The 27,566-nt window shown below is 41.9% G+C and overlaps 1 protein-coding gene across 1 annotated transcript in view; it reads right to left on the reverse strand.

The window, feature by feature from the left end:
- LOC142291993 (venom factor-like) overlaps window positions 1-27,566 on the reverse strand; it is a 353,454-nt gene that overhangs the window by 60,460 nt on the left and 265,428 nt on the right. The window contains exons 31-34 of the mRNA XM_075337006.1: window positions 16,177-16,236; window positions 8,571-8,652; window positions 7,239-7,278; window positions 3,365-3,452 (exon numbers count right to left, since the gene is read on the reverse strand). Of these exons, the coding sequence (XP_075193121.1) occupies window positions 3,365-3,452; window positions 7,239-7,278; window positions 8,571-8,652; window positions 16,177-16,236 (270 nt within the window). The remainder of the gene's footprint in view (window positions 1-3,364; window positions 3,453-7,238; window positions 7,279-8,570; window positions 8,653-16,176; window positions 16,237-27,566) is intronic.

Below are 27,566 nucleotides of genomic sequence, written 5' to 3' on the forward strand. Positions count from 1 at the left end.
TCTGCTGTAATCCAAGCGGTTCCCATGACGATCCACACTGTCCCAGTCAATGAAGAGCTGGATGTTCCCCATTGGCTGGGAGAGCAATGCAGTGACCTGAGCTAACAACAATAGGTCAGCCCAGGTCACTGCAGAAAAGGCATTTATTGCCTAGGTTGACCAAGTGGGAAAGTCTGTTTCCTTTTTAGTCATGTCAGTTACAAGCTTGGCTATGACCAAAGAGTTCCGTAATAAATGTCCGATAATACCTAGAAACCTCTGCAATGCTTTAAGGTTACTTGACCCAATCAAAGATACCTTGTACCTTAACATGTTCCATCCAAAAACGGGGTTTTGGTGCAAGGTGATTATAAATAGCCTCACCCAATCTGCCATAGGATAGAGCCAAAATAGGATAGTGAGAAACACCTGACAGAAAACCAAAGTAAGAAAAACAAAAGGTAAGAGAACCATCAGCAGCTGGACAGAGACCAACCAGTCTGTGGCTCAGCAGTACAGATCAGCAAATTCGTGGAAGTTCGGTTTGGCAGGTGCAGCTGAACTGTACCTCCATGGGATCGGACTTGGACCAAACCCCAATGGAAGTCACTGATTGGCAGTTCGAGTCACTGCCCACATACAGCCTGCCATAAGCAAAATACTTCCGGTGTAGGGTGGGCAGGGTGTTTCCATTTTTTGGGGGGTTTGCACACTATATCCGCTCACGCTGTTCTTACTCCCAGTGCGAGATGTTCAAACACTGCAAGCATCTCACACTGGGCTGAGCAACGAGCATACCTGAGCACACCGATGCTCACGCAAGTGGTCAGCATATGTAAAGCACTCAGCAGAGAAAGAAATTCATCACATGACAAGAGGTCACTGGATTAAGTCCCAAAACTGAGGCATGACAAGTATAGTAACAATCTACCAGTAAAAGTCCAAATGAATGTGTTGTGAAGTCACTCTGTTTTTTTGGACTAATTCAGTCATCGTACATCAAATCCATCTTGGCCTGATGCAATCCTGAAAAGTGCCCCTTCTTGGCCAAAGGGTTTGCACATCTGCTTGGAATTTTGCTTTAAATGTATCCAATAAAAGTTATATTTTAAATATATTTTTCTGATTATTTTTTCTTTTGAAAACAGCATTGTAGCCTTGTTATTTTTCTGTTAGATCATTCTTTATTGGGATTTTTGGTGAGTGTGTGGGACCCACCGCTTTTCTATCATGCATGCTATGCCTGTCACATCTTCAGCATTCAAATATGACTCTCTTTATTTGGTTTGTATTATGACTGGGCATTATACAGTATATGTTTCTAGTTTAAGTACTTGGGCATATACTCACCCAATTGCTGTGTGGTATTCTATGATATTCACATGCATTTTATTTATATTGCTGATCATTTCCAATACCTTGCTTGCCTCATGTGATATGTCACTCTGTTTGATTGCTGTGTATGCCTTCTCATATTATTTGTGGTGTTTTTTTCTGATTTACCTAATTTATATTTGATGATGTCGGGTGGTCTCACTTTCTTTGTTTGGATTTTAAATGTTTTTAATGTTTTTCTGTGTTAAGTCTGCTTTACATGCAGCGACATTGCTAGTGATGTCGCTCATGAAAGCACCCACCCCCGTCGTTTGTGCGTCACGGGCAAATCGCTGCCTGTGGCGCACAATATTGTTAGTCCCCATCACACGTACTTACCTGCCTAGCAACGTCGCTGTGGCTGGCGAACTGCCTCTTTTCTAAGAGGGTGGTTCGTGTGGCGTCACAGCGACGTCACACGGCAGGCAGCCAATAGAAGCGGAGGGGCGGAGAGCAGCCGAAGGAAAGACACGCCCACCTCATTGCTGGAGGACGCAGGTACGGTGTTGTTCGTCATTCCTGGGGTGTCACACATAGCGATGTGTGCTGCCTCAGGAACGACAAACAACCTGCGTCCAGCACCAGCAACGATATTTGGGATTTGAATGACGTGTCAACGATCAACGATGTGGTGAGTATTTTTGATCGTTAGCGGTCGTTCGTACGTTTCACACGCAACGACGTCGCTAACGAGGCCAAATGTGCGTCACGAATTCCGTGACTCCAACGACATCTTGTTAGTGATGTTGTTACGTGTAAAGCCCCCTTTAGTCCAGTGCATATTTACCTAATAAAATTTCTATTTTCTGGTGATCCCTGTTTTTTTGTCACTTTCGCCTTTTGTCTCACGTTTGTTCTAGTTTTCAATGATATAATTCATTTTACTATATTATGTACTGAAAAACAGAAAGAAAATTCCAAATGTTGTGGAATTTACTGATGACGTGGGGTATAAAAACTGTTTTTGGATTTGTTTTTACCGTGTTCATTTTGTGGTAAAAATGACCTAGCAACATGATTAGCTTATGTTGTGAAATTTCTAAAACCATTAACTTTTTTTTATTTATCCATTGGTCATTGGTAGACCTTTGTTAAGGTTTTATTTTTTTGTGTCGCAAGCTGATGTTTTCATTGTTACCATTTTGAGGTACGGTCTACATTTTGATTGCTTCTTCCTGCATTTTTATTATTTAGTTATTATTTTTTTTTTTACATAGGTGTTTCACATAGGAGTGCTATCTGTTTTTTTTTTGTTTGTTTGTTTTTTACGAATAACACTCATACCTATGACAGTCTTTGGGGCTGTTTACATAGAAGTGCAGAATCATGTCCGATATTGACCCGAGTATCGGATCAAAATCAACAATGCACATCTATGACTCCGTTCAAAAATTGAACTGTGGTTGTATGCCATCCATATTCTGTACTCCATTTTTCACAGACTTACAGGAGAAGGTGGAGAAAGTTTTTTTGTTGTTTTTTTTTTTCTCATCAGGAAACTTTGACCAAACTGATGAAAATCATTGGTGAAACTTGGTCTGTTTTTCTCATATCAAAAAAATCACTGACATCTGAATCAGATCTCAGGAAAAGTTGCAAAGCTCCAGTTACCCATTACAATGTTAAAAATCGGACAGCAAATGGACTGCACACTGAGGTCATCCATGGAGGATTTCGATATGTGACTCGGATCAAAAATGGATATGTCTCCATAATCTTTTTTTGTGGCTACATTGTGTGCATAAACCTGGAAATGTGATCAGCTTCATAGACTTTCATGAGTATGTAAAAAACTCGAACACGTAACAGACATATGAATTTGGCCTCACTGTGTGCTTACGTCATTGTTTTTCACTATGCTATTCTTTGACAAAACTTAGATATCACTGTTTCAATGTTTGGAGGAGAAACGATAGAATATAGGCAGAATATTCTCCATTAACATTGGAAAACACATAACAAGCAAATTAACATTTTCTAAATCAAAATTGTACTGTTTTAAGTGCTCTACCACTTTTAGATCTTCAGTGTTCGGTGTGAAGCCTGAGAGCATGGTGATTTCCATCAGGGTCATGGTAGCAGGTAAATCACCATGGTACCTGCGTAAAAAATAATAATAGTCCAGCTTAGTCTTAATCCATAGTCATTGATCTTAAGTAATTACAAAACTGAAAAAAAGTGATTTGTTAATAAATATATCTGATTAGTATCATGCATTATTTCTTATGTTTATGTCCACAAGGGACTTATGTATTAAAGTGAATCTGTCAGCAGGTCTTTGCTACCTCATCTGAGAGCAGCAGAAGGTAGACAAAGAGATCCTGAATTCAACGATGTATCACTAAGATTACTGGGTGCAGCCATTCTGACACAATCGGATTTTTAAATTCAGCCATGTAGCAGAGCTAGGAGAGCTGTCCCGCCCATAACAAGCTCTCTATAGAGAGTGTACAATGATAGTGAGGTGTCAAAGAGAGGAGAGGGTGTGCCATACTGCTGTGCATGTAACATTGTAGTCTAAGATATGAGAAGTCCTGCTGCATAAATAAACATAGCAAATAAACAGATGGACCTTGACAAGGTCATTCTTGAATTCTCTGTGTAAACCTTGCTGTTTTCAGCTTACATAGCCAAAACTTGCTGACTGATTCCATTTAAAAGGTACCTGTATCACAGTTTGGCTGCACGATTGCAGCCAGATATGCTTTAGTGTTTCAGAGAAAATATTCCTTGGTTTTCGGCTACAGTTCCTGGTTGGATACTCAGATTAATGTGTATTGCTGTGTGGGTCACTGCTTCATCATGGAGAATAGTGGGGTAGGTGGTGAAGCACATTAAATAGAAAGAAACGTTGCCTACGTAATAATCAGTAACAGATGGTCACGACCAAGGAAGTAACAAGGAAATGACCTGTGAGAGCAATCTGCATCCAGGTCATGATGCCGTGCACAGAACCCTAAGGAGTGCCCATGGGAAAGGGTTATAGCATGTGCACGGTACGGCACATTCTATTTGTAGTGGGTACTAACAATATCAGAAAAAGCACATGCACAGAGCCATTGAGGTTGTCTGGAGGCGAGTGTCATTTGCTCAAACAGGCGTATTGCGCAAGTGCAGAGTGACACTTTATGATATAGGATAGGATATGCAGTCAAAATAAATGAAGCCAGTGGTACTAATGTATTGCATCTAAAACAGTGTCCAACAATAGGTAAGATAGGTGGTAAAGGATACAACAAGCCGCATGTGTGTGAACAAGGTCATACACATTTGCCAGACCGGATGAGAGTGAAAGTAGGATATGGAAGGTTATACAAACACCAGCTTTTAACAGCATATCGATTGCAAAACAAGGCCGAAAAAATGGGAAATACACATAAATAATTCTTTAAATGGTAAGCCTTTAAGGCTATGGTCCCCAGCTGGACCTTCAAAGAATATTTTCTCTGAACCATCAGAATATTTCAAAGCAAAAATATATCTGGCTTCCACCATGCAGGCAGGCTGCGAACCATGCTGCTCAATTCACCAGACTTGATGCCTTAAAAGATTAATGTCAATGGTATAATGCAAGAAAATTATGACATTAACAGAATTTCTGCAATTTAGAGCAATATATTATCCATAACTCATTACAATAACATTAACTACTGTACTTAAAGCAGCACTCCAGATACTTTTTTAGATATACGGAGAGTTAAGGCTATACTAATATGAAATAATACTGTAGTGTTTTTATGTACAGTATCTTAGCTGATGTGACACTTCCGGGTTGTTTGCCATCTTGATACAGTTAGGTCCAGAAATATTTGGACAGTGACACAAGTTTTGTTATTTTAGCTGTTTACAAAAACATGTTCAGAAATACAATTATATATATAATATGGGCTGAAAGTGCACACTCCCAGCTGCAATATGAGAGTTTTCACATCCAAATCGGAGAAAGGGTTTAGGAATCATAGCTCTGTAATGCATAGCCTCCTCTTTTTCAAGGGACCAAAAGTAATTGGACAAGGGACTCTAAGGGCTGCAATTAACTCTGAAGGCGTCTCCCTCATTAACCTGTAATCAATGAAGTAGTTAAAAGGTCTGGGGTTGATTACAGGTGTGTGGTTTTGCATTTGGAAGCTGTTGCTGTGACCAGACAACATGCGGTCTAAGGAACTCTCAATTGAGGTGAAGCAGAACATCCTGAGGCTGCAAAAAAAGGAAAAAATCCATCAGAGAGATAGCAGACATGTTTGGAGTAGCAAAATCAACAGTCGGGTACATTCTGAGAAAAAAGGAATTGACTAGTGAGCTTGGGAACTCAAAAAGGCCTGGGCGTCCACGGATGACAACAGTTGTGGATGATCGCCGCATACTTTCTTTGGTGAAGAAGAACCCGTTCACAACATCAACTGAAGTCCAGAACACTCTCAGTGAAGTAGGTGTATCTGTCTCTAAGTCAACAGTCAAGAGAAGACTCCTTGAAAGTAAATACAAAGGGTTCACATCTAGATGCAAACCATTCATCAATTCCAAAAATAGACAGGCCAGAGTTAAATTTGCTGAAAAACACCTCATGAAGCCAGCTCAGTTCTGGAAAAGTATTCTATGGACAGATGAGACCAAGATCAACCTGTACCAGAATGATGGGAAGAAAAAAGTTTGGAGAAGAAAGGGAACGGCACATGATCCAAGGCACACCACATCCTCTGTAAAACATGGTGGAGGCAACGTGATGGCATGGGCATGCATGGCTTTCAATGGCACTGGGTCACTTGTGTTTATTGATGACATAACAGCAGACAAGAGTAGCCGGATGAATTCTAAAGTGTACCGGGATATACTTTCAGCCCAGATTCAGCCAAATGCCGCAAAGTTGATCGGACGGCGCTTCATAGTACAGATGGACAATGACCCCAAGCATACAGCCAAAGCTACCCAGGAGTTCATGAGTGCAAAAAAGTGGAACATTCTGCAATGGCCAAGTCAATCACCAGATCTTAACCCAATTGAGCATGCATTTCACTTGCTCAAATCCAGACTTAAGACGGAAAGACCCACAAACAAGCAAGACCTGAAAGCTGTGGCTGTAAAGGCCTAGCAAAGCATTAAGAAGGAGGAAACCCAGCGTTTGGTGATGTCCATGGGTTCCAGGCTTAAGGCAGTGATTGCCTCCAAAGGATTCGCAACAAAATATTGAAAATAAAAAATTTTTTTTTGGGTTTGGTTTATTTGTCCAATTACTTTTGACCTCCTAAAATGTGGAGTGTTTGTAAAGAAATGTGTACAATTCCTACAATTTCTATCAGATATTTTTGTTCAAACCTTCAAATTAAACGTTGCAATCTGCACTTGAATTCTGTTGTAGAGGTTTCATTTCAAATCCAATGTGGTGGCATGCAGAGCCCAACTCGCGAAAATTGTGTCACTGTCCAAATATTTCTGGACCTAACTGTACCTTTTCATATGATTCCTAATTACAGACATTTCACATGAGGCAGAAGACAAAATGAAATCTGCACAGTGATTATATAGCTTGTATATCTCCCACGAGTTCCTTAGTTATATGGGGACCTACAGAGGGGCAAAAAAGGCAGAGTTGGGAGAAGAGGGCTCTGAGATCTGCCAGGAGGGATTTGATAGGTGATGTCATTCTGTGGTTTATGAGAAGATGGAAACTGACTTCCTGTTCACACTCATTTGCATGTACTGGCCTGGTAGTCTCATGATGCAGCTACCAATTATGAAGAGTTCAAAATGCATGGATGCAACTGAGGTGGAACAAGTTACATACTGTAGATGGAATATTATTGATGAGTTCTCTTTAAAATTTGCTGGAGTGATAATTTAATTGTTGTTACCATAGTAATTAGGATTTTGCATAATATGAACAATACCTTGTTTTCAAGTGGAGAGTGTATGTATCAGCTTTGGTTTCTGTTGTGGGAAAACAGGTACATGTGATGATGACGAAACACAACAACAGAAAAGACAGAAAAAGGCTACAAAGATAAAAATCAATATGAAAGTTTCAGAGCTGAATTCAAACTTCTGCTTATTGAACAGTCAACTGCCTTGTAGTAATGCCCAATTCGCTAAACTACCTTGTATAATGCAGCGCACAATAATTAAAATACTGTATAAAGCTTGGTGATAGCGAACTCCCTTCTAAAAAAATCTTTTAAAGGTTAGTGGAGGCCTTCCCCTTATGTTTGGGGCCACAAACTCCTTACTGCAGCCACATAAGGGGGAAATTGCCCTTGTTCTTTAAGGCCTCTTTACACACTGAGACTTTCTAGCAATCCCACCAGCGATCTCAACCTGGCCGGGATTGCTGGAAAGTCTCTAACAGTCGCTGGTGAGCTGTCAAACAGGCAGACCTGGCCAACGACGCAGCAACGATACGGACCTGCAGAACGAACTCGCTGGAAAGGGAACACTAGCACGTCTATGGGCTGGGTCGCTAACAATGTCATTGTAACGGTATCAAACACACCGATACATGCTGCGCAACGGGAATCAAAGGACCAAAGAATGGTCCTGAACGACTTGTAGCGATCAGCGACCTCACAGCGGGGGCTAGGTCGCTGATGCGTGTCACACACTGCAATGTCACTGGGGAGGTCGCTATTACATCACAAAACCGGTGACGTTACAGCGATATCACTAGCGATGTTGTGGTGTGTAAAGGGGCCTTTCCACAGACTACAAGATTATTGAAACAATGGAAACAGGTAATTCAGCAACTCTAAACTCCTGTCCGAAAAAATGCCCGAGTTTCCCCATTCAGTTCCATTATACTGGATTCTTGATTCAAGCCAATCTGACCTGCTCCATTTGAGTACCGAGCACCCGAGCATGGTAGTGCTCTCTCTTCACTAGATTTATGGTACTAATACATGGCAAAAAAATAATGAGTTTTGAAAACACTATTCCTGTAGTTTCTCAGAATTCAAAAGATTATACAAAGTTGCAAGTTGGTATATGTAAAAAAAATACAATAAACCAAAATATTTATAAAGCCAACTGTAGTGTCACAATATGCTGACATTTTACTCTTCCGTACCATATGCATAAGTAGGCCAGATTTGTGTTGGGGGACATAATACAGGCTACTCTACTACCTCTAAAGTGGTGTACAGCGTAGCTGTTGTACCCCTGTAGACATTAGCCCGAGCTACCATGATTTCACTCCTGACTTATGGGACAAGTATTACCCCACAGCTTACCGTGTGATTTCACTATAGCTTCCAGTGAAAATCCATTGCATTGGTGTTCTGCATTCAATAAGGCTTGGTAAACTGTCATTACCTAAGAAAAAAAGCAAATATTAGTTTCGTAATATAAAAATTGTTGATCCATTTTGTGAAATGACTTCCTTCCACTTTGAATAATGGACGCAACAGGCAAAGTCACATTGTGATGGAAAGTAGGTAAGAGTTTCCTATATTTGTCACAGCAAGGCCACTATGCACATTTACACCTTCACCACCCGTCAATTTTCCAAGAGCCATAACATTTTTCTTTTTTAGTCAATATAGCTACCGGTATATGAAGGCTTATTTTTTGTGGGATGAGTTGTACTTTTCAATGACACCATTCATTTTGCCAAGTGTAGTGAAATTGCAAAAAAAAAAGTGCAACTCATTTTTTTGATTTTTTTATTTACCATATCCACTATGAGGGGCTGCTGATAAGTCTTTGGCTTTGTGATCTTTTATTGTTTCTATAATAACAAATGTTACATCACATGAAAGCCTGGTGTGTCTAATATATGTTTTCAAAATTTTAAGTTTGTTGCTTATGGCAACAGTGTTTTACGCACGCGGGAAAACAAAATGTCGGAGCATAATGCAATTATTGACAGCAACTGAGAGCAGAGGAGTGATAAAATTCTTGTTTCTGCAAGGAAAGTCCACTAAGGATATTCATAGTGATATGTCGCAGACATTGGGAGATCAATGCCCTTCATATTCCACAGTTAAGAACTGGGTTGCCAAATTTAAAACAGGCCACTTCAGCACCAATGATGAGGAACGTCCTGGACGACCGAGAGTGGTTGTTGTTCTTGAGATCGTCGATGCTGTGCACAACCTCATACTGGGGAATCCATGAATTTCAGCTAAAGTAATAGCAGACATCATGGGGATTTCCTGTAACCGTGTTTGTGTCATTATCCATGAACATTTAGACATGAGGAAGCTATCTGCAAAGTAGTCCCCAAATGTTTGACAACAGATCGAAGAAGCATGCGAGTGAAAACTTCCCGGTCCATTTGTCAGCGTTTCCGGACTGATAAGAACTTCCAGGATCAACTGGTCACTATGGATGAGACCTGGATTTATTTGTAAGACCCTGAAAAGAAAGAGCAGTCAAAAGAGTAGAGGAACAGTGGTTTTCCTCATCCTAAGAAGCTCGAGGTGCAAAAATCAGCCACTAAGGTGATGGCGTCTGTGTTCTGGGATAAGGAGGGTGTGCTGCTTGTGGACTACCTTCAAAAGAGTTCAACCATCAATGCAAGGTATTACATAGAACTTTTGGACCAATTGAAGGCAGCTCTGAAGGCCAAAAGGCATGGCAAGCTGTCTAAAGAAACCTTGTTCCTGCAAAACAACGCCTCTGCCCACACAGCACAAGCGACCATGGCAAAGGTGGCAGAGCTGGGCTTCCAGCTGGTTGACTACCCACCTTTATTCACCAGATCTAGCTCCCTCCGACTATTATCTGTTTCCAAACCTGAAGAAACACTTAAGGGTACCAAATTTCACACCATTTCTGATACCATGGCTGCTACGGATGCCTGGTTTAAGGCACAACCGAAATCCTTCTATTTGCTAGGCTTACAGAACTTGGAATACCGATGTAAAAAGTTTGTTGACATCAGTGGAGAGTATGTGGAATAAATGTAAAGTTTCATCATCCTATCTCGTTTCTTTCTGGGTAAAGCCAAAGACTTATCATCAGCCCCTCGTATATGGTAAAACTAACATGTCAGCATGATTCCCCAAGTCAGTACAAGTTCATAAATACTATCATGTATAGTTTTACTTTTATCTAAGTGGTGAAAAGAAATTCTGCCGTTTGTAAAAAACAAAAAAAGAAGAAAATTTGTGCTTTTGTCGCCATTTTCCGAGACTTGAGGTGTTCTCATTTTTTGGGCTCTGGGGCTCATTGTTTGCTTATTTTTTGCTTCTTAAGCTGACGTTTTTAATTATTCCATTTTTGGGTAGATGCAATGTTTTATGTGTAATCTCAGTTATTGAAATTTTATATGACAAGAGTGAACAGCTGAAGGCATCATTTTCAAGTAATTCAAAACCGAAGCCTGAGAAAAAAATCTGTTCCAAAGCCATAAACATCAAACATTAAGATATAACATGTCATTTTATACGCTATTTGAGGTCTCAATGTTAAATTAAAACAAGGAACTTAACAAGTCATGTAAATTAAAAAGAAAAAGCTAACCGAGAGAAAGTAGGAAGAGAAGAAAAGGGCAGAAGAGAAAGAGAAAGGGGAAGAGGAAAAAAACAAAAAAAGAGTAGATAGGAGAAAAAGAACAAGGAAGGGGGAGACAAAAGAAGGAAAAAGAGGGGGGAGAGGCTGGGAGGAAAGCGGACAGATATTTACAGTATGAGGCATATCTATGGGGGCGTAATCGGGTGTATTCAAATGGGATGGCAGAACTATATGGCCTCGAAGAGGGATCTGAATGCAAAAGAGTCAAGAAACAAAACCCAAGGGCTCCAGATCTGTACCTGTCAATTGAACCATTATTTTCAGCCATTAAATTCTGCATTTTGTAGAGATTAATCATCTCATTGAACCATTCCTCTAAGGTTGACACCCTCGGGGATCGCCATGCATGCAGGAGTCAGACAAAATGTCAGCAGACTCCTGTTCTAGGTTTTAATAGGCCACCTGAGGAGTGCCAGTCATGTCCCCACTAATTTTGTTATAAACAGAAAAAACAGACTCTCAAAATGGTCTGATGATGTCGCAGCCCCACCATATATGAAGCATTGTGCCTTTTCCTTTGTCACATCGCCAACATCTGTCAGATACAGAGGGAAAAAAGGCATATACTATATCTGGGCATCTGTACCAATGGGTAAGTATTAGTGACCAGCGGACTCGCAGATAACTGGGAACAACCTTTCCCATTACTGAGATAGGAAATGGCAGTTGTTACTGATGAGATTCTATGATGATGGCAGAGGAAGGAGCTAGAGGCAGAGCTCCGCCCCCTCCTCCCTCTTCCATCTACATAGAATCTCATCAGTAACAACCGCCATCTCCTATCTCAGTAATGGGAAAGGCTTCACCAAATACAGATTTTACCTCAGAATTGAGAATTTTGATAATGACTGACCAATTCTGGCAGAGAAAGAACCAAATTTGTCTGATTTAGATATATTACAACGTTTCTCATTTTCATGTGTACTACTGATTTATCAAGTAAAAATGAAAATGACAGTTACGCTTTAAATATTATGAACTATATCACTATCTTACTAGCGGAAAGATTCAAATTCTGAAATTGGCAACTACAAAAGATATAAATCTAAAGGGGGCTTTACACGCTGCAACATCGCTAATGCGGAGTCGTTGGGGTCACAGAATTTGTGACGCACATCCGGCCGCATTAGCGATGCCGTTGCGTGTGACACCGATAAGCGATTTTGCATCGTTGCAAAAACGTGCAAAATCGCTAATCGGCGACATGGGGGTCCATTCTTAAAAATCGTTACTGCAGCAGTAACGAAGTTGTTCCTCGTTCCTGCGGCAGCACACATCGCTGCGTGTGACGCCGCAGGAACGAGGAAGCTCCCCTTACCTGCCTCCTGGCCGCTATGCAGAAGGAAGGAGGTGGGCGGGATGTTACGTCCCGCTCATCTCCGCCCCTCCGCTGCTATTGGGCGGCGGTTCAGTGACGCTTCAGTGACGTCGCTGTGACGCCGCACGGACCGCCCCCTTAGAAAGGAGGCGGTTCGCCGGTCACAGCGACGTCACCGGACAGGTAAGTATGTGTGACGGCTCTGGGCGATGTTGTGCGGCAAGGGCAGCGATATGCCCGTGTTGCGCAACAGATGGGGGCGGGTACCCTCACTAGCGATATCGGGACTGATATCGCAGTGTGTAAAGTAGCCTTTACTCCAGAATTGGTTATTCTTTCCATAGGATTAGAAGAATATGAGAAAAAGTATAGATACATTGTCTGTCACATTTTCTTAGTTATTAAGAATTTATTAGCAGCCAACTGGAGAGAAGAAAGAATACCATCTATTTCAGAAGTTACGGACAGAGTTTCAGCTCATAATTTATATGAGTATAATATTGCGTTAAAAGAAAAAAACTATCAAAGATATAAAATAAGATGGTCTCTTTTGTCCCAGAAATACATGCCAAACCTTGTTTTGACTTAGTTCCTTGACATTATCTAAATAATATAAATGTAATATGTTATTTCCGAATGTGTTTATATACTGTGCTAAATGAATATGAGTTTATAATCTTGCTTGACTTTGAAAGTTAACGAATTGCCTCAACGTCTTCCTTCTTCCCTTTCTCCTCCCCCTTTATATTCCCTAACTCCTTCCATTCCCACTTCCCCTCCAATACCCCTTCCCATCCACTTTTAGCCTACCCTTTCTTCCCTTCCTCTTCCCCTTCTTTGTTATTTCAACAATATTTTTAAGAATGCATTTTAAAAACTTCAATTACCCCCTCCCCTATTATTGTAAACCCCTTAAAATGTATTAAAGTATACAAATTCTGAAATTGGCAACTTTTTTCAATTTTTTTTAAATGTTGTTTTGACAAATAATGATAGAATATCCAATATCTTCCAAAATTTATCCCTATCATATAGTAGTGTGGATCATGGAAAACCAGTCCACTTGGTGGAACAATTTTTTTAAAATGTAGTACTTATGAGGAGCTAAGCAAGATACTATATGAGGGACAGTGGGGAACATGATGCTGCTATTGGGAGCTGTTTGGTCTATCATACTTTGTGGGAGGCTTGAAAGTCATCATACCAGGTTGGGGACCTAATACCGCGTGAGGGGGGCAAGAGGAATGTCATGTTGTGAATGGGGGCTGTGAGGAATATCATGTTGTGAATGGGTGCTAGTGGGTCCATCATTCTGTGAGGCTCATCATACTTTTTGAGGGGGCTGTGGGGACATCATACTGTATTAAGGCTGTGGGTGACAATATACTTGTGGGAGCTGTGAGGTCCATTATACTGTGTGTGGGACAGTTGGGTTAATTATACTATGCATGAAAGCTGTGTAGTCCATCATACTGTAGTGTGGACTATTGGAGGATAATACTATATAAGGGCTTTGGGGTCCATCATTTTGTGTGTGAGGGTCTGTATGGGCCATTCTACCATGTGTAGGACTATTGGGTCCATTATTTTCTAAGTGAGGGGGCTGCATGAGTAATCATATTGTGTGGGAACTATGGGGGCCATCATACTGTATATAGGGAGGTATAGTGGGCTATCAGTGTGGAAAGGGTTGTGGAGGCCATTATACTGTGTGGATGGCTGTGAGGGCCATATTGTGTGTGGGTGAACTACAAGGAAATCATACTATCTGTGGGGAACTTTGGGAGCTATTTTACTGTGTGAGGACATAATAGAATGTGCATGGAGCTGTGTAAGTATAATACTGTGGGAGGGCTATGAGGAAATCATACTGTGTGAGGGGCTGCAGGGGCTATCATACTGTATAGAATGGGGAGGGGCATCATATTGTGTTGAGACATCATAGAGTGTGTGGGCTGTAAAGGTGATTGTACTGTGTGTGGGTGGTTGATGGGGTATCAAAGGACATTATTACTTTTTAAGGGCACTCAGGGGCCAATATGACATGTTACATCTAGGCACCTAAGAGGTATTAATACCTTATTGCTGTCAAAGGGGCACACAGGAGACATTATTATTTTCTAGGGGCAAAATGTGAGCACAGTTACTTTCTATGGCACTAACAGAGGGCTTTAATATTTTTTAAGGGGGAATTTTACCATGTAAAAGCCACAATGATGGTGTTTTACTATGTAAGAAGCACAGTGGTAGCCAATATGATATGTGATAATAAGAAAGGAGCATTATTACCATGATACACAGCAGGTGCACTAACAAGGACTACGGTAATATGTCAGCAACATCTCAATATTGAGCTATCAGCAGAATGAGGAGTTTGTGCAAGTTGAGAATACAGTAGGTAGGGATGGATATAAAAATTTCAGAAGTCCCGGTTGCCTCACTCTGCTTTCTATCCTCTCCCTTCTCTGCACTACCCCTATTTCTCTAGATTCTGTGACTTCCCCTTGTTTTAATATCTTCTCCTTGATTTATCGTTTTATTGTTTCTTAAGGTTTTAAGTGATTATCTATGTACCATTTCTACCATCCATAGAATTTTGCGAAGCCTGCAAAGGCTTGGTCTAGCATTAACTTCTGATCTGTTTCATTTGCAATAGTATGGATGTATGTTCTAACTTTGTATTTCCTGGAAAATTAATAAAATCTTAAATTGGAAAAAAAATAAATTTGAGAAGTCACTTGCGTCTTTTTTTGTAAAATTTACAGATGATTCATGGTTGGATAAGTTATCAAGGAGGTTTGGGCAAGATAAAAATGACAAGGAAAAGTGAACAACTCCATCAGAAAAAAATCACCTTTATAATCTAATATAATTGAACTTTATTCTTTTAATATGTTCTACAGAACTGGTATTTACTACTTTATAGTCACATATAGTGAAAATATATATGGTGGTCTATATATTTTATTTTCTGATATAGTATTGTCATCTGCTGAGGTTCCCCATTACCCAATATGATTAGGCTATGTGCACATGCTGCGTTTTTTTGACGCTGCGTTTTTGTGCAGTTTTGGCCGCTAAAAACGCACCCGCGGCAAAAAAAGCGGCAAAAAAAGAATGCGTTTTTACCGCGATTTGGTGCGTTTTTGGCTGCGTTTTGCTGCGTTTTTGATCTCTGCGTTTTTCTGCGTTTTTCCAATGCATTGCATGGGGGGAAATGCAGAAAAACGCAGGAAAGAAGTGACATGTCCATTTTTTTTAAGTTCAAAAACGCAGCTTTAGGGTAAGTTCACACAGTGCGTTTTTCGCGGCGTTTTTGCGCATTTGTCGGGTGCGTTTTTGGCCTCAAAACTGCATGACTTTGCTTCCCCAGCAAAGTCTATGAGTTTTCATTTTTGCTGTCCACACACAACTTTTTTTTTTAAGCTGCGTTTTTGAGCTTAAAAAAAAAAAAAATGGACATGTCAGTTCTTTCCTGCGTTTTTCTGCATTTTCCCGCCATACAATGCATTGGAAAAACGCAGCAAAACGCAGAGATCAAAAACGCAGCAAAATGCAGCCAAAAACGGACCAAAATTTGCCGCGTTTTTTCCCGCGGGTGCGTTTTTCTGCGTTTTTAATGGCCAAAAACGCACAAAAACGCAGCGTTAAAAAAACGCAGCGTGTGCACATAGCCTAAAAAAAAGTTGTGTGCGGACAGCAAAAATGAAAACTCATAGACTTTGCTGGGGAAGCACAGTCATGCAGTTTTGAGGCCAAAAACGCACCCGAAAAATGTGCAAAAACGCCGCGAAAAACGCACTGTGTGAACTTACCCTTAGAGTGAGACACCATAGTTGTAAATACCTAGATTAAGGGCACGCTATCTGTGCTGAATCCTCAACTATGATAGCATCCTATAAAAATTAGGAGTGGTGATAACGTTCAAAGACAAATTACACAAGATGAGGGGTATTATGGTAATTGCAGATCAAAAACTAAATAGAATAAAAGTAACTTACCGTTATGGTACCTTTTCCAGTTCCTCTCACCTCAATATTAAGATTTTTATTTGCTGGAATCTGAAGAAAGGTAAGTGTTGTTTATAAATGAAAATAAATTGTATCTTGCATATATTGCAAAAGATTTCCGAAATATACATGATACACATAAACCTGCAGATATCACCACGTATTACATCCAAAAGAGAGACTGAATGTGTGGTGTGCCAAAATCACATTTAACAATAAAGTTAAACTATACAATCCTTATAATGTGCATGACACCAGTACTGAAGTATTCACAGCAAGGGCGTAACAATCGCTGTCACGGGGGTCCGTACATGACTGGGCCCATATATACCAGGATGGGCCCAGGATGCTGACATATATACCAGGATAGAACCAGAATGGAGAACATATACAGGTACATTTCAATAAACTAGAATATCATTAAAAAGTTATTTAAGTAATTCAATACAAAAAGTGAAACACATTTATTATATAGAGTCATTACACACAGTGATCTAATTCAAGTGTTTATTTCTGATAATGTTGATGATTATGGCTTACAGCCAATGAAAACCCAAAAGTCATTATCTCAGAAAATTAGAATATTATAGAAGACCAACTGAAAAAATTATTTTAAACTCAGAAATGTTGGCGCCTACTGAAAAGTATGTACAGTAAATCCACTCAATACTTGGTCGGGGCTCCTTTTACATGAATTACTGTATCAATGCAGCGTGGCATGGAGGCGATCAGCCTGTGGCACTGCTGAGGTGTTATGGAAGCCAAGGTTGCTTTGGTAGCAGCCTTCAGCTCGTCTACATTGTTGGGTCTGGTGTCTCTCATCTTCCTCTTGACAATACCCTATAGATTCTCTATGGGGTTTAGGTCAGGTGAGTTTGCTGGCCAATCAAGTACAGTGATACTGTGGTTATTAAACCAGATATTGGTACTTTTGGCAGTGTGGACAGGTGCCAAGTCCTGCTGGAAAATGACATTTCAATCTCGTAAAAGCTTGTCGGCAGAGGGAAACATCAAGTGTTCTACAATTTCCTGGTAGACGGCTGCGCTGACTTTGATCTTGATAAAACACAGTGGACCTACACCAGCAGATGACATGGCTCCCCAAACCATCACTGATTGTGGAAACTTCACGCTAGGCCTCAAGCAGCTTGGATTGTGGCCTCTCCACTCTTCCTCCAAACTCTGAGACCTTGATTTCCAAATGAGATGCAACATTTACTTTCATCTGAAAACAACACGTTGCACCACTGAGAAACAGTCCAGTTCTTTTTTTCCTTGGCCTAGGTAAGATGCTTCTGCTGTTGTCTATTGGTCATGAGTGGCTTGACATAAGGATTGCGACAGTTGTAGCCCATGTCCTGGAAACATCTGTGTGTGGTGGCTCTTAAAGCACTGACTCCAGCAGGAGTCCACTTGTGCACCTTTTTCTACCACACTTTTTCTTTCCACTCAACTTTCCATTGATATGCTTTGATAAAGCACTCTGTGAACAGCCAGCTTCTTTAGTAATGACCTTTTGTGGCTTACCCTCCTTGTGGAGTGTGTCAATGAGTGCCTTCTGGACATCTGTCAAGTTAGCAGTTTTCACCATGATTGTGAAGCCTACTGAACCAGACTATGGGATCATTTTAGATGCTTAAGAAGCCTTTGCAGGTGTTTTGGGATAATTATTCTAATTTTGTGAGATAATGACTTTTGGGTTTTCATTCACTGTAAGCCATAATCGTCAACATTAACAGAAATAAACACTTGAAATAGATCACTCTGTGTGTAATATATGCATTCCCTTTTTGTATTGAATTACTGAAATAAACTTTTTGATAATATTCTAATTTATTGAGATGCACCCGTATATACCAGGATAGGGAACAAATACATCAGGATGGGAGACATATATACCAGGTTTGAAGACATATATACCAGGATGGGGAACATACACACCAAGATGGGCCCCGGATGGTGAACATATATACCAAGATGGAACCAGGAAGGGGAACATATATACCAGTATGGGTCAGGGGTGAGGAACATATATACCAGGAATGGAAACATATAAACAAGGATGGTCCAAGGATGGGAACATATATACCAGGATGGATAACATACAGTTGAAAAAAGAAGTTTACATACACTATCTAAAAAGACACATATGAATATTTTTCTTACTGTCTGACATAAAATCAGAATACATTTTTCCCATTTTAGGTTAATTAGGATTACCAAAATTATATTTTCCAGATGCCAAAATAATGACAGAGAGAATATTTTAAGGCATTTTATTACTTTTTGCAAAGTCAATTGTTTAAGTACTGTACATTTCATTCGTATTTGGTACCATTGCCCTTAAACTATATGACTTGGGTCAAGCATTTTGGATATCCTTCCACAAGCTTCTCACAATAGTTGGTAGGAATTTGTGCCCATTCCTCCTGACAGAACTGGTGTAACTGAGCCATGTTTGTAGGTCGCCTTGCTCGCACCTGCCTTTTCAGCTCTTCTCATAAATTTTCAATAGGATTGAGATCAGGGTTTTGTGATAGCCACTCCAAAACATTGACTTTGTTATCATTAAGCCACTTTGTAACCAGTTAGGCAGTATGCTTCAGGTCACTGTCCATTTGGAAGACCCATTTCCACCCAAGCTTTAAGTTCCTGTCTCATGTCTTGAGATGTTGCTTCAGTATTGCCACAAATCTTCTTTCCTCATGATGCCATCTATTTTGTGAAGTGCACCAGTCCCTCCTGCAGCAAAACAACCCCACAACATGATGCTGCCACCCTCGTGTTTCACAGTTGGGATGGTGTTCTTAGGCTTCAAAGCGTCTCCCTTTTTCCTCCAAAACGTAACGATGGTCATTATAGGCAAGCAGTTCAATTTTAGTATCGTCAGACCACAGGACGTCTTTGGTCACGCAGCACAACACATCTGCTTTGCATAGAGTTGATCAGGTTGTAGATTGTGACCTGTGGAATGTTGGCCCACTCCTCTTAAATGGCTGTGCAAAGTTGTTGGATATTGGCAGGAACTTGAACATGGTGTCGTAAAAGCTGATCCAGAGAATCCCAAACATGCTCAATGGATGACATGTCCGGTGATTATGTTAGCCATGCAAGACAAAACCTTGAATGTTTTCAGCTTCCAGGAATTATGTACAGATCCTTGCAACATGGGGTCATGCATTATTATCCTGCAATATGAGATGATAGCCATGGATTAATGGCACAACAGTTGGCCTCAGAATCTCATCACAGTATCTCTGTGCATTCAAAATGGCATCAATAAAATGCACCTGTGTTCGTTGCCCATGATATACAACTGTCCATACCATAACTCCACCGCTACCATTAGCCCTTCGATTCACAATGTTGACATCAGCAAAACAATCACCCACACAACCCCATACATGCAGTCAGCCATCTACTCATGCAAAACAATCACCCACACAACCCCATACATGCAGTCAGCCATCTACTCATGCAGTGAAAACTGGGATTATTTCTGAAAATAACATTTCTACAGTGTTTCACAAGCAATCGAGTGAGAGCATTTACCCACTCAAGTTGGTTACAATGATGAACTGCTGTCAGGTGGAGACCTCGTTGAGGATGACGACTATGCAGATGAGCTTCCCTGAGATGGTTTCTGACAGTTTGTGCAGAAATTTCTTGGTTATACAAACCGATTATTGCAGCAGCTGTCTGGGTGGCTGGTCTCATATTATCTTGGAGGTGAAGATGCTGGATGTTCAGGTACTGGGCTGGTGTAGTTACACGTGTCCTACGGTTGTGAGGTCAGTTGGATGCACTGCCAGATTCTCTGAAATGCATTTGGTGGAGGCTTATGGTAAATGAACATTTAATTCATGAGTAACAGCTCTGGTGGACATTACTGCTGTTAGCATGCCAATTGCACGCTCCCTCAAAACTTGCAACATGTGTAGCATTGTGTGTGTGATACAACTGCACATTTTAGAGTGTCCTCTTATTGGGGCAGCCTAAGGCACACCTGTGCAATAGTCATGCTGTCTAATCAGCATCTTGATATGACACACCTGTGAGGTAGATTGATTATCGCAGCAAAAAAGAAGTGCTCACTAACACAGATTTAGACAAATTTGAAAGATAAAGGCCTTTTGTCTATATAGAAAAAGTCTTAGATCTTAAGGGCACTTTACACGCTACAATATATCTTACGATGTGTCGGCGGGGTCACGTCGGAAGTGACGCACATCCGGCATCGTAAGTTACATTGTAGCATGTAACAGCTACATGCGATTGCGATTGAACGGTAAAACGTTCATCGCATGCACGTTGTTCATTTCCTAAAAATTGAACGTCAGGTTGTTCATCGTACCCGGTGTAGCACACATCGCAGTGTGTGACACCCCGGGAACGATGAACAGATCTTACCTACGTCCCGCGGCTTCCGCCGGCAATACGGAAGGAAGGAGGTGGGCGGGATGTTTACGTCCTGCTCATCTCCGCCCCTCCGTCGTCGATGTGACGCCGAACGTCCCTCCCACTCCAGGAAGTGGATGTTCGCCGCCCACATCGAGGTCGTATGGACGGGTAAGTACGTGTGACAGGGGGTTATTCGTTTGTGCGACACGTTCAACAAATTGAACGTGCCGCACATTCGATGGGGGCGGCTACGATCACATACGATATCGTATGCTTAATTGCAAGGTGTAAAGCAAGCTTTAGACTTCAGCTCATGAAAAATGAGAGCAAAAATAAAAGTGTTGTGTTTATATTTTTGTTCAGTGTGTATACCATGATGAGGGACCATATATGTAATGCCGGCATCCCTGCAGGGATACCGGCATACTCACAGCCGCGACCGGCCTGTGTCCTCCCCCACCTCTTCACGTCCAAGCAAATTGTGTTAAGAAGTCAGTGAAAGATGGTGGAGGAAGTGTCATGGTTTGGGGAATGTTTTCTGCAGAAGTAGTTGGACCTCTCATACAGCTACATGACAGAGTGAATGCAAGTGTGTATCAAAACTTTCTTCAAAAACGCGTGGTTCCTTACTTGTGCTCATCACTCAATCAGCAGGCAATATTCATGCAGGACAATGCCCCCTGTCACATAGCAAAAGGGTAAAGCAGTTCCTTGACACAGAAAACATAGAAACAATGAAATGGCCCAGAGTGCTGATCCAAACAAAATAGAAAGCCTCTAGAAAATTCTTGGTGACAAAGTTATGGCCAAGAAACCCACAACAGTCAAAGAACTGTGGAAGAGACTGGAAGAAGAGTGGACCAAAATCACACCAGAGCAGTGTGAGAGACTAGTGCTATCCTGTGGCTGCAGATGTGCTGAAGTCATAAAAAGAAAAGGCCTGTGCACGTCCTACTGATTGGGGACTATTGTTACCTTCAGAAAATTTAGTTATAATCTTTCTCTGTGTTACAGTCATTGCTGTTCTTTAATTATGATCATCACGTTTTGGGCAAAATATAGGTTTTATATTGATAAACTTTGGATCTTTTGTAAAACACTGTCCTAGTGACATGGTGTACCCCTTACAAAAAATCTTCAAATGTTGATCAATATAGATTACATTATTTCTGGAAAAAAAGCAAGTGATTATATATTGTTCTCTAATTTTGATAACCAGTATACACTTAGGTCCAGAAATATTTGGACAGTGACACAATTTTCGCGAGTTGGGCTCTGCATGCCACCACATTGGATTTGAAATGAAACCTCTACAACAGAATTCAAGTGCAGATTGTAACGTTTAATTTGAAGGTTTGAACAAAAATATCTGATAGAAATTGTAGGAATTGTACACATTTCTTTACAAACACTCCACATTTTAGGAGGTCAAAAGTAATTGGACAAATAAACCAAACCCAAACAAAATATTTTTATTTTCAATATTTTGTTGCGAATCCTTTGGAGGCAATCACTGCCTTAAGTCTGGAACCCATGGACATCACCAAACGCTGGGTTTCCTCCTTCTTAATGCTTTGCCAGGCCTTTACAGCCGCAGCCTTCAGGTCTTGCTTGTTTGTGGGTCTTTCCGTCTTAAGTCTGGATTTGAGCAAGTGAAATGCATGCTCAATTGGGTTAAGATCTGGTGATTGACTTGGCCATTGCAGAATGTTCCACTTTTTTGCACTCATGAACTCCTGGGTAGCTTTGGCTGTATGCTTGGGGTCATTGTCCATCTGTACTATGAAGCGCCAACCGATCAACTTTGCGGCATTTGGCTGAATCTGGGCTGAAAGTATATCCCGGTACACTTCAGAATTCATCCGGCTACTCTTGTCTGCTGTTATGTCATCAATAAACACAAGTGACCCAGTGCCATTGAAAGCCATGCATGCCCATGCCATCACGTTGCCTCCACCATGTTTTACAGAGGATGTGGTGTGCCTTGGATCATGTGCCGTTCCCTTTCTTCTCCAAACTTTTTTCTTCCCATCATTCTGGTACAGGTTGATCTTTGTCTCATCTGTCCATAGAATACTTTTCCAGAACTGAGCTGGCTTCATGAGGTGTTTTTCAGCAAATTTAACTCTGGCCTGTCTATTTTTGGAATTGATGAATGGTTTGCATCTAGATGTGAACCCTTTGTATTTACTTTCATGGAGTCTTCTCTTTACTGTTGACTTAGAGACAGATACATCTACTTCCCTGAGAGTGTTCTGGACTTCAGTTGATGTTGTGAACGGGTTCTTCTTCACCAAAGAAAGTATGCGGCGATCATCCACCACTGTTGTCATCCGTGTACGCCCAGGCCTTTTTGAGTTCCCAAGCTCACCAGTCAATTCCTTTTTTCTCAGAATGTACCCGACTGTTGATTTTGCTACTCCAAGCATGTCTGCTATCTCTCTGATGGATTTTTTCTTTTTTTTTCAGCCTCAGGATGTTCTGCTTCACCTCAATTGAGAGTTCCTTAGACCGCATGTTGTCTGGTCACAGCAACAGCTTCCAAATGCAAACCCACACACCTGTAATCAACCCCAGACCTTTTAACTACTTCATTGATTACAGGTTAACGAGGGAGACGCCTTCAGAGTTAATTGCAGCCCTTAGAGTCCCTTGTCCAATTACTTTTGGTCCCTTGAAAAAGAGGAGGCTATGCATTACAGAGCTATGATTCCTAAACCCTTTCTACGATTTGGATGTGAAAACTCTGATATTGTAGCTGGGAGTGTGCACTTTCAGCCCATATTATATATATAATTGTATTTCTGAACATGTTTTTGTAAACAGCTAAAATAACAAAACTTGTGTCACTGTCCAAATATTTCTGGACCTAACTGTATATACTAGAATGGGGAACATATACACTAGAATGAGGAACATACAGAGAAGGAAATAATTCTTTGATCCCTTGCTAATGTTATAAGTTTGCCCACTGACAAAGATATTATTATTTTTATTATTATTATTATAGCGCCATTTATGGTGCTTTACATGTGAAAGGGTTATACATAATAGGGACAAGTACAATAATCATAAACAATATAAGGCACAGACTGGTACAGGAGGAGAGAAGTCCCTGCTCGCAAGGGCTCAGAGTCTACAAGGGATGTGTGCGAATACAGTAGGTGAGGGTAGAGCTGGCCGTGCAGCGCTGTATCAGACAAAGGGTTACGACAGGTTGTAGGCTTGTTGGAAGAGGTCGGTCTTCATGTTCCTTTTGAAGCTTGTCAAGGTAGGCGAGAGTCTGATATGTTGCGGCAGGGCATTCCAGAGTATGGAGGAGGCACGCGAGAAATCTTGGATGCGATGGTGGGAGGAGGAGATGAGAGGAGAGTAGTGAAGGAGATCTTGTGAGGATCGAAGGTTACATGCAGGTAAGACATGAACAGTCTATAATTTTAAGGGTAGGTTAATGTTAACAGTGAGAGATAGAATATCAGAAATAAAATCCAGAAAATAACATTGTATCAATTATATAAATTTGTTTGCATTTTGCAGAGAGAAATAAGTATTTGATCCCTCTGGCAAACAAGACAATACTTGGTGGCAAAACCCTTGTTGGCAAGCACAGCAGTCAGACATTTTTTGTGGTTGATGATGAAGTTTGCACACATGTCAGGAGAAATTTTGGTCCACTCCTATTTGCAGATCATCTCTAATTCATTAAGATTTTGAGGCTGTCACTTGGCAACTCAGAGCTTCAGCTCCCTCCATAGGTTTTCTATGGGATTAAGGTTTGTAGACTGGCTAGGCCATTCCATGACCTTAATGTGCTTCTTTTTAAGCCACTCCTTTTGTTACCTTGGGTGTATGTTTTGAGTCATTGTCATGCTGGAAAACCCAGCCACGACCCATTTTCAATGTCCTGGTGAAGGGAAGGAGGTTGTCACTCAGGATTTTACGGTACATGGCTCCATCCATTGTCCTATTGATGCGGTGAAGTAGTCCTGTGCCCTTAACAGAGAAACACCCCCAAAACATACTGTTTCCACCTCCATGCATGACAGTGTGGATGGTGTTCTTTCGGTCATAGGCAGCATTTCTCTTCCTCCAAACACGGCGAGTTAAGGCCAAAGTGCTCAATTTTTGTCTCATCTGACTACCGCACCTTCTCCCAATCATTCTCAGAATCATCCAGGTGTTCACTAGCAAACTTCAGATGGGCCTATACATGTGCCTTCTTGAGCAGTGGGACTTTGCAGGCACTGCAGAATGTTAAGTTATTATGGCGTAATGTGTTACCAATGGTTTTCTTTGGTGACAGTGGTCCCAGCTGCCTTGAGAACATATACACTAGGATGAGCAGGGATGGGAGACAAATATACCAGTATAGGACCATATATACCAGGATGGGCCCAGGAAGCTGACAGGTATACCAGGATGGAACAAGAATGGGGAACATATACAGTATAATGTGATGCCCTGGCCTATCAGGTCGTCACAGGGTATTGTGCAATCTGCCCTTCTGTGCAATATCCACCTCCTCCTTGGTTACGGGTCCCTAACCATTGGTGTTGCCAAAGACGAGCTAATCAAAATCCTAGGAACATTCTGCACCACACCCACCAGACACACCAGTGTACGGCCTGAGTGGAATAGGGTCGCCCACTTGGGGGGTTGGTTAAGGGGAGGTCAGGAGTGTCAAAAGTGTGGTTCGGTTGAAGTTGGAGGTGAAAGTGAGAGGAGTTCAGGAGCTGGGCTCCTTGGAAGTACTAAGTAGCAGAAATTGGTCTGGGCCTGGTAGGAGCTGGACCCCCGGTCGCAGGGGATCGTGACAAGGGGCACGGCATTGTCGTGGAGGACAGCCGGCGGCCTTGTACCATCACCAGGCTGGGACCAGGGCACGACGGGGTACGTGGACCCTAGGTCAGGGAGTAGCTTCAGGCAACCAGACAATTTACCCGACGAGAACGGCGCCTTCAAGATCCACTCTCCACTCTCCACCTGCTCCAAAATCGGGGTACTAGCGCAACGAGAGGTATAGGACTTTCCACAAATATGGTCCAAGAAATCCCAAGCGTGAACCCTGAGAGCAAGCTCCTTCAGTTAGCCATACTGGGGAGCGGGACCTGACTAGTTTTAGGCTACAGGGACCAACCAGAAAGAAACAAGGTGCCACGGGAAAAGGTCACAGATCAACAGGCAACACCAACAGAAATGGGACCCAAACGTGCTCCCCCTCAGCGGCAGCGGTGTCCAGAACTTTGGTGCACTACAGTTGTCGGTGTCAGCGTTATTGGACTGAGTGAGTACGCAAGTGACCCTTACCTCCCCAACGGCACATCCCTGTCACCACCACCGAGTCCCGGGGCATCCCCCTACCCGTGGAGGAGTTAACACCTGGCTGCCCACTCCATCGCCACTGGGTACTCCCAGCCGCAGCGGTGGTACTCCATCTAACCACACACCACGGGTGGCGTAACGAACTCTCAATATATCATACCCCCTGTAAATACAAATACATTTGTGGATGGGCCCAAGATGGGAGACATATATACTAGGATGGGAGACATATATACCAGTATCGGCCCAGGATAGTAAACAGATATACCAGGATCAGCCACATATATACCAGGATGGGAAAATAAATACACGGATGGGCGCAGGATGGGTGGCATATATACAAGAATGGGGAGCATATACACGGATGGTTCTCCTATCAGGATCATGTATACCAGGATGGGCCCAGCATGTGGTACATTGCTACATAATGAGGGAAGGGAGAAAACTCATTTGTCTGTAAAGGACTTAGAATGCTATAAGGACCCATACATCTGACCATCATGTGGGGAGGGGGGCCCAGGTCCAAATTTTGCACCGGGGTCCATCAGTAAAAAACGCCACTAATTTGCAGCATGGGATTATATTTCTAACTATTTTTTCCACTTAATTATCTTTTTAGCAGTTTTAACCTTTATCTTTCAGTTGCACATAACCTCAGTGTAGCTCTCAGGAGAGATAGAGAGAGAGAGAGATTATTAAACAGAAAGAAATTTACACATCTGGTCATGCTCAGTAGGTAAAAGACGGATCCATCATTTGACGGATTCCGCGCCCATAGGCTTCCATTATACCAAACGACGGATGCCAACGGATCCGTCACTGTCCGTTTTTTCGACAAACACAAAAAACCTTACATTCTGCGCTGCTTCCGCCCGATGGTCAGTCATTCCACGACTAATCCGTCGTGACATGGATGTAACGCAAGGCCACCAGTCGCAATCCGTCGTTAATACAACTCTATGGGGAAAGAAACGAATCCTGCAAAATATTTTGCATGATACCGTATTTTCTCAAGGCAACGGATTGTGACAGAAGGTAAAAGACGGAAATGTGAAAGTAGCCTAAAGGCATTTGCGATCGCACCCGACCCCATCGTTTGTGCGGCACGGGCAATTTGTTGCCCGTGTCGCACAAAGTCAGTAACCCCCGTCACACGTACTTACCTCCCGAACGACCTCGCTGTGGGCGGCGAACATCCACTTCCTGAAGGGTGAGGGACGTTCGGCGTCACAGCGACGTCACACAGCGGCCGGCCAATAGAAGCGGAGGGGGGGAGATGAGCGGGACGTAAACATCCCGCCTACCTCCTTTCTTCCGCATTGCCGGCGGCGCAGGTAAGCTGCAGTTCATCATTCCCGCAGTGTTACACGGAGCGACGTGTGCTGCCTCGAGAACGATTAACAACTGGAGCACAGAAGGACGTTCAATTTTTTGAAAATGAGCGACGTGTCAATGAGCAACGATAAGGTGAGTATTTTTGCTTGTTCACAGTGGCTCATTTGTGTAAAGGCCCTGTCACACACAGAGATAAATCTGCGGCAGATCTGTGGTTGCAGTGAAATTATGGACAATCAGTGCAGGTTTGTGGCTGTGTACACATGGAACAATATGCCCATGATTTCACTGCAACCACAAATCTGCCAAACATCTATCTCTGT

Source organism: Anomaloglossus baeobatrachus, chromosome 1 (assembly GCF_048569485.1).
Source record: "Anomaloglossus baeobatrachus isolate aAnoBae1 chromosome 1, aAnoBae1.hap1, whole genome shotgun sequence".
Taxonomy (NCBI): Eukaryota; Metazoa; Chordata; class Amphibia; order Anura; family Aromobatidae; genus Anomaloglossus; species Anomaloglossus baeobatrachus.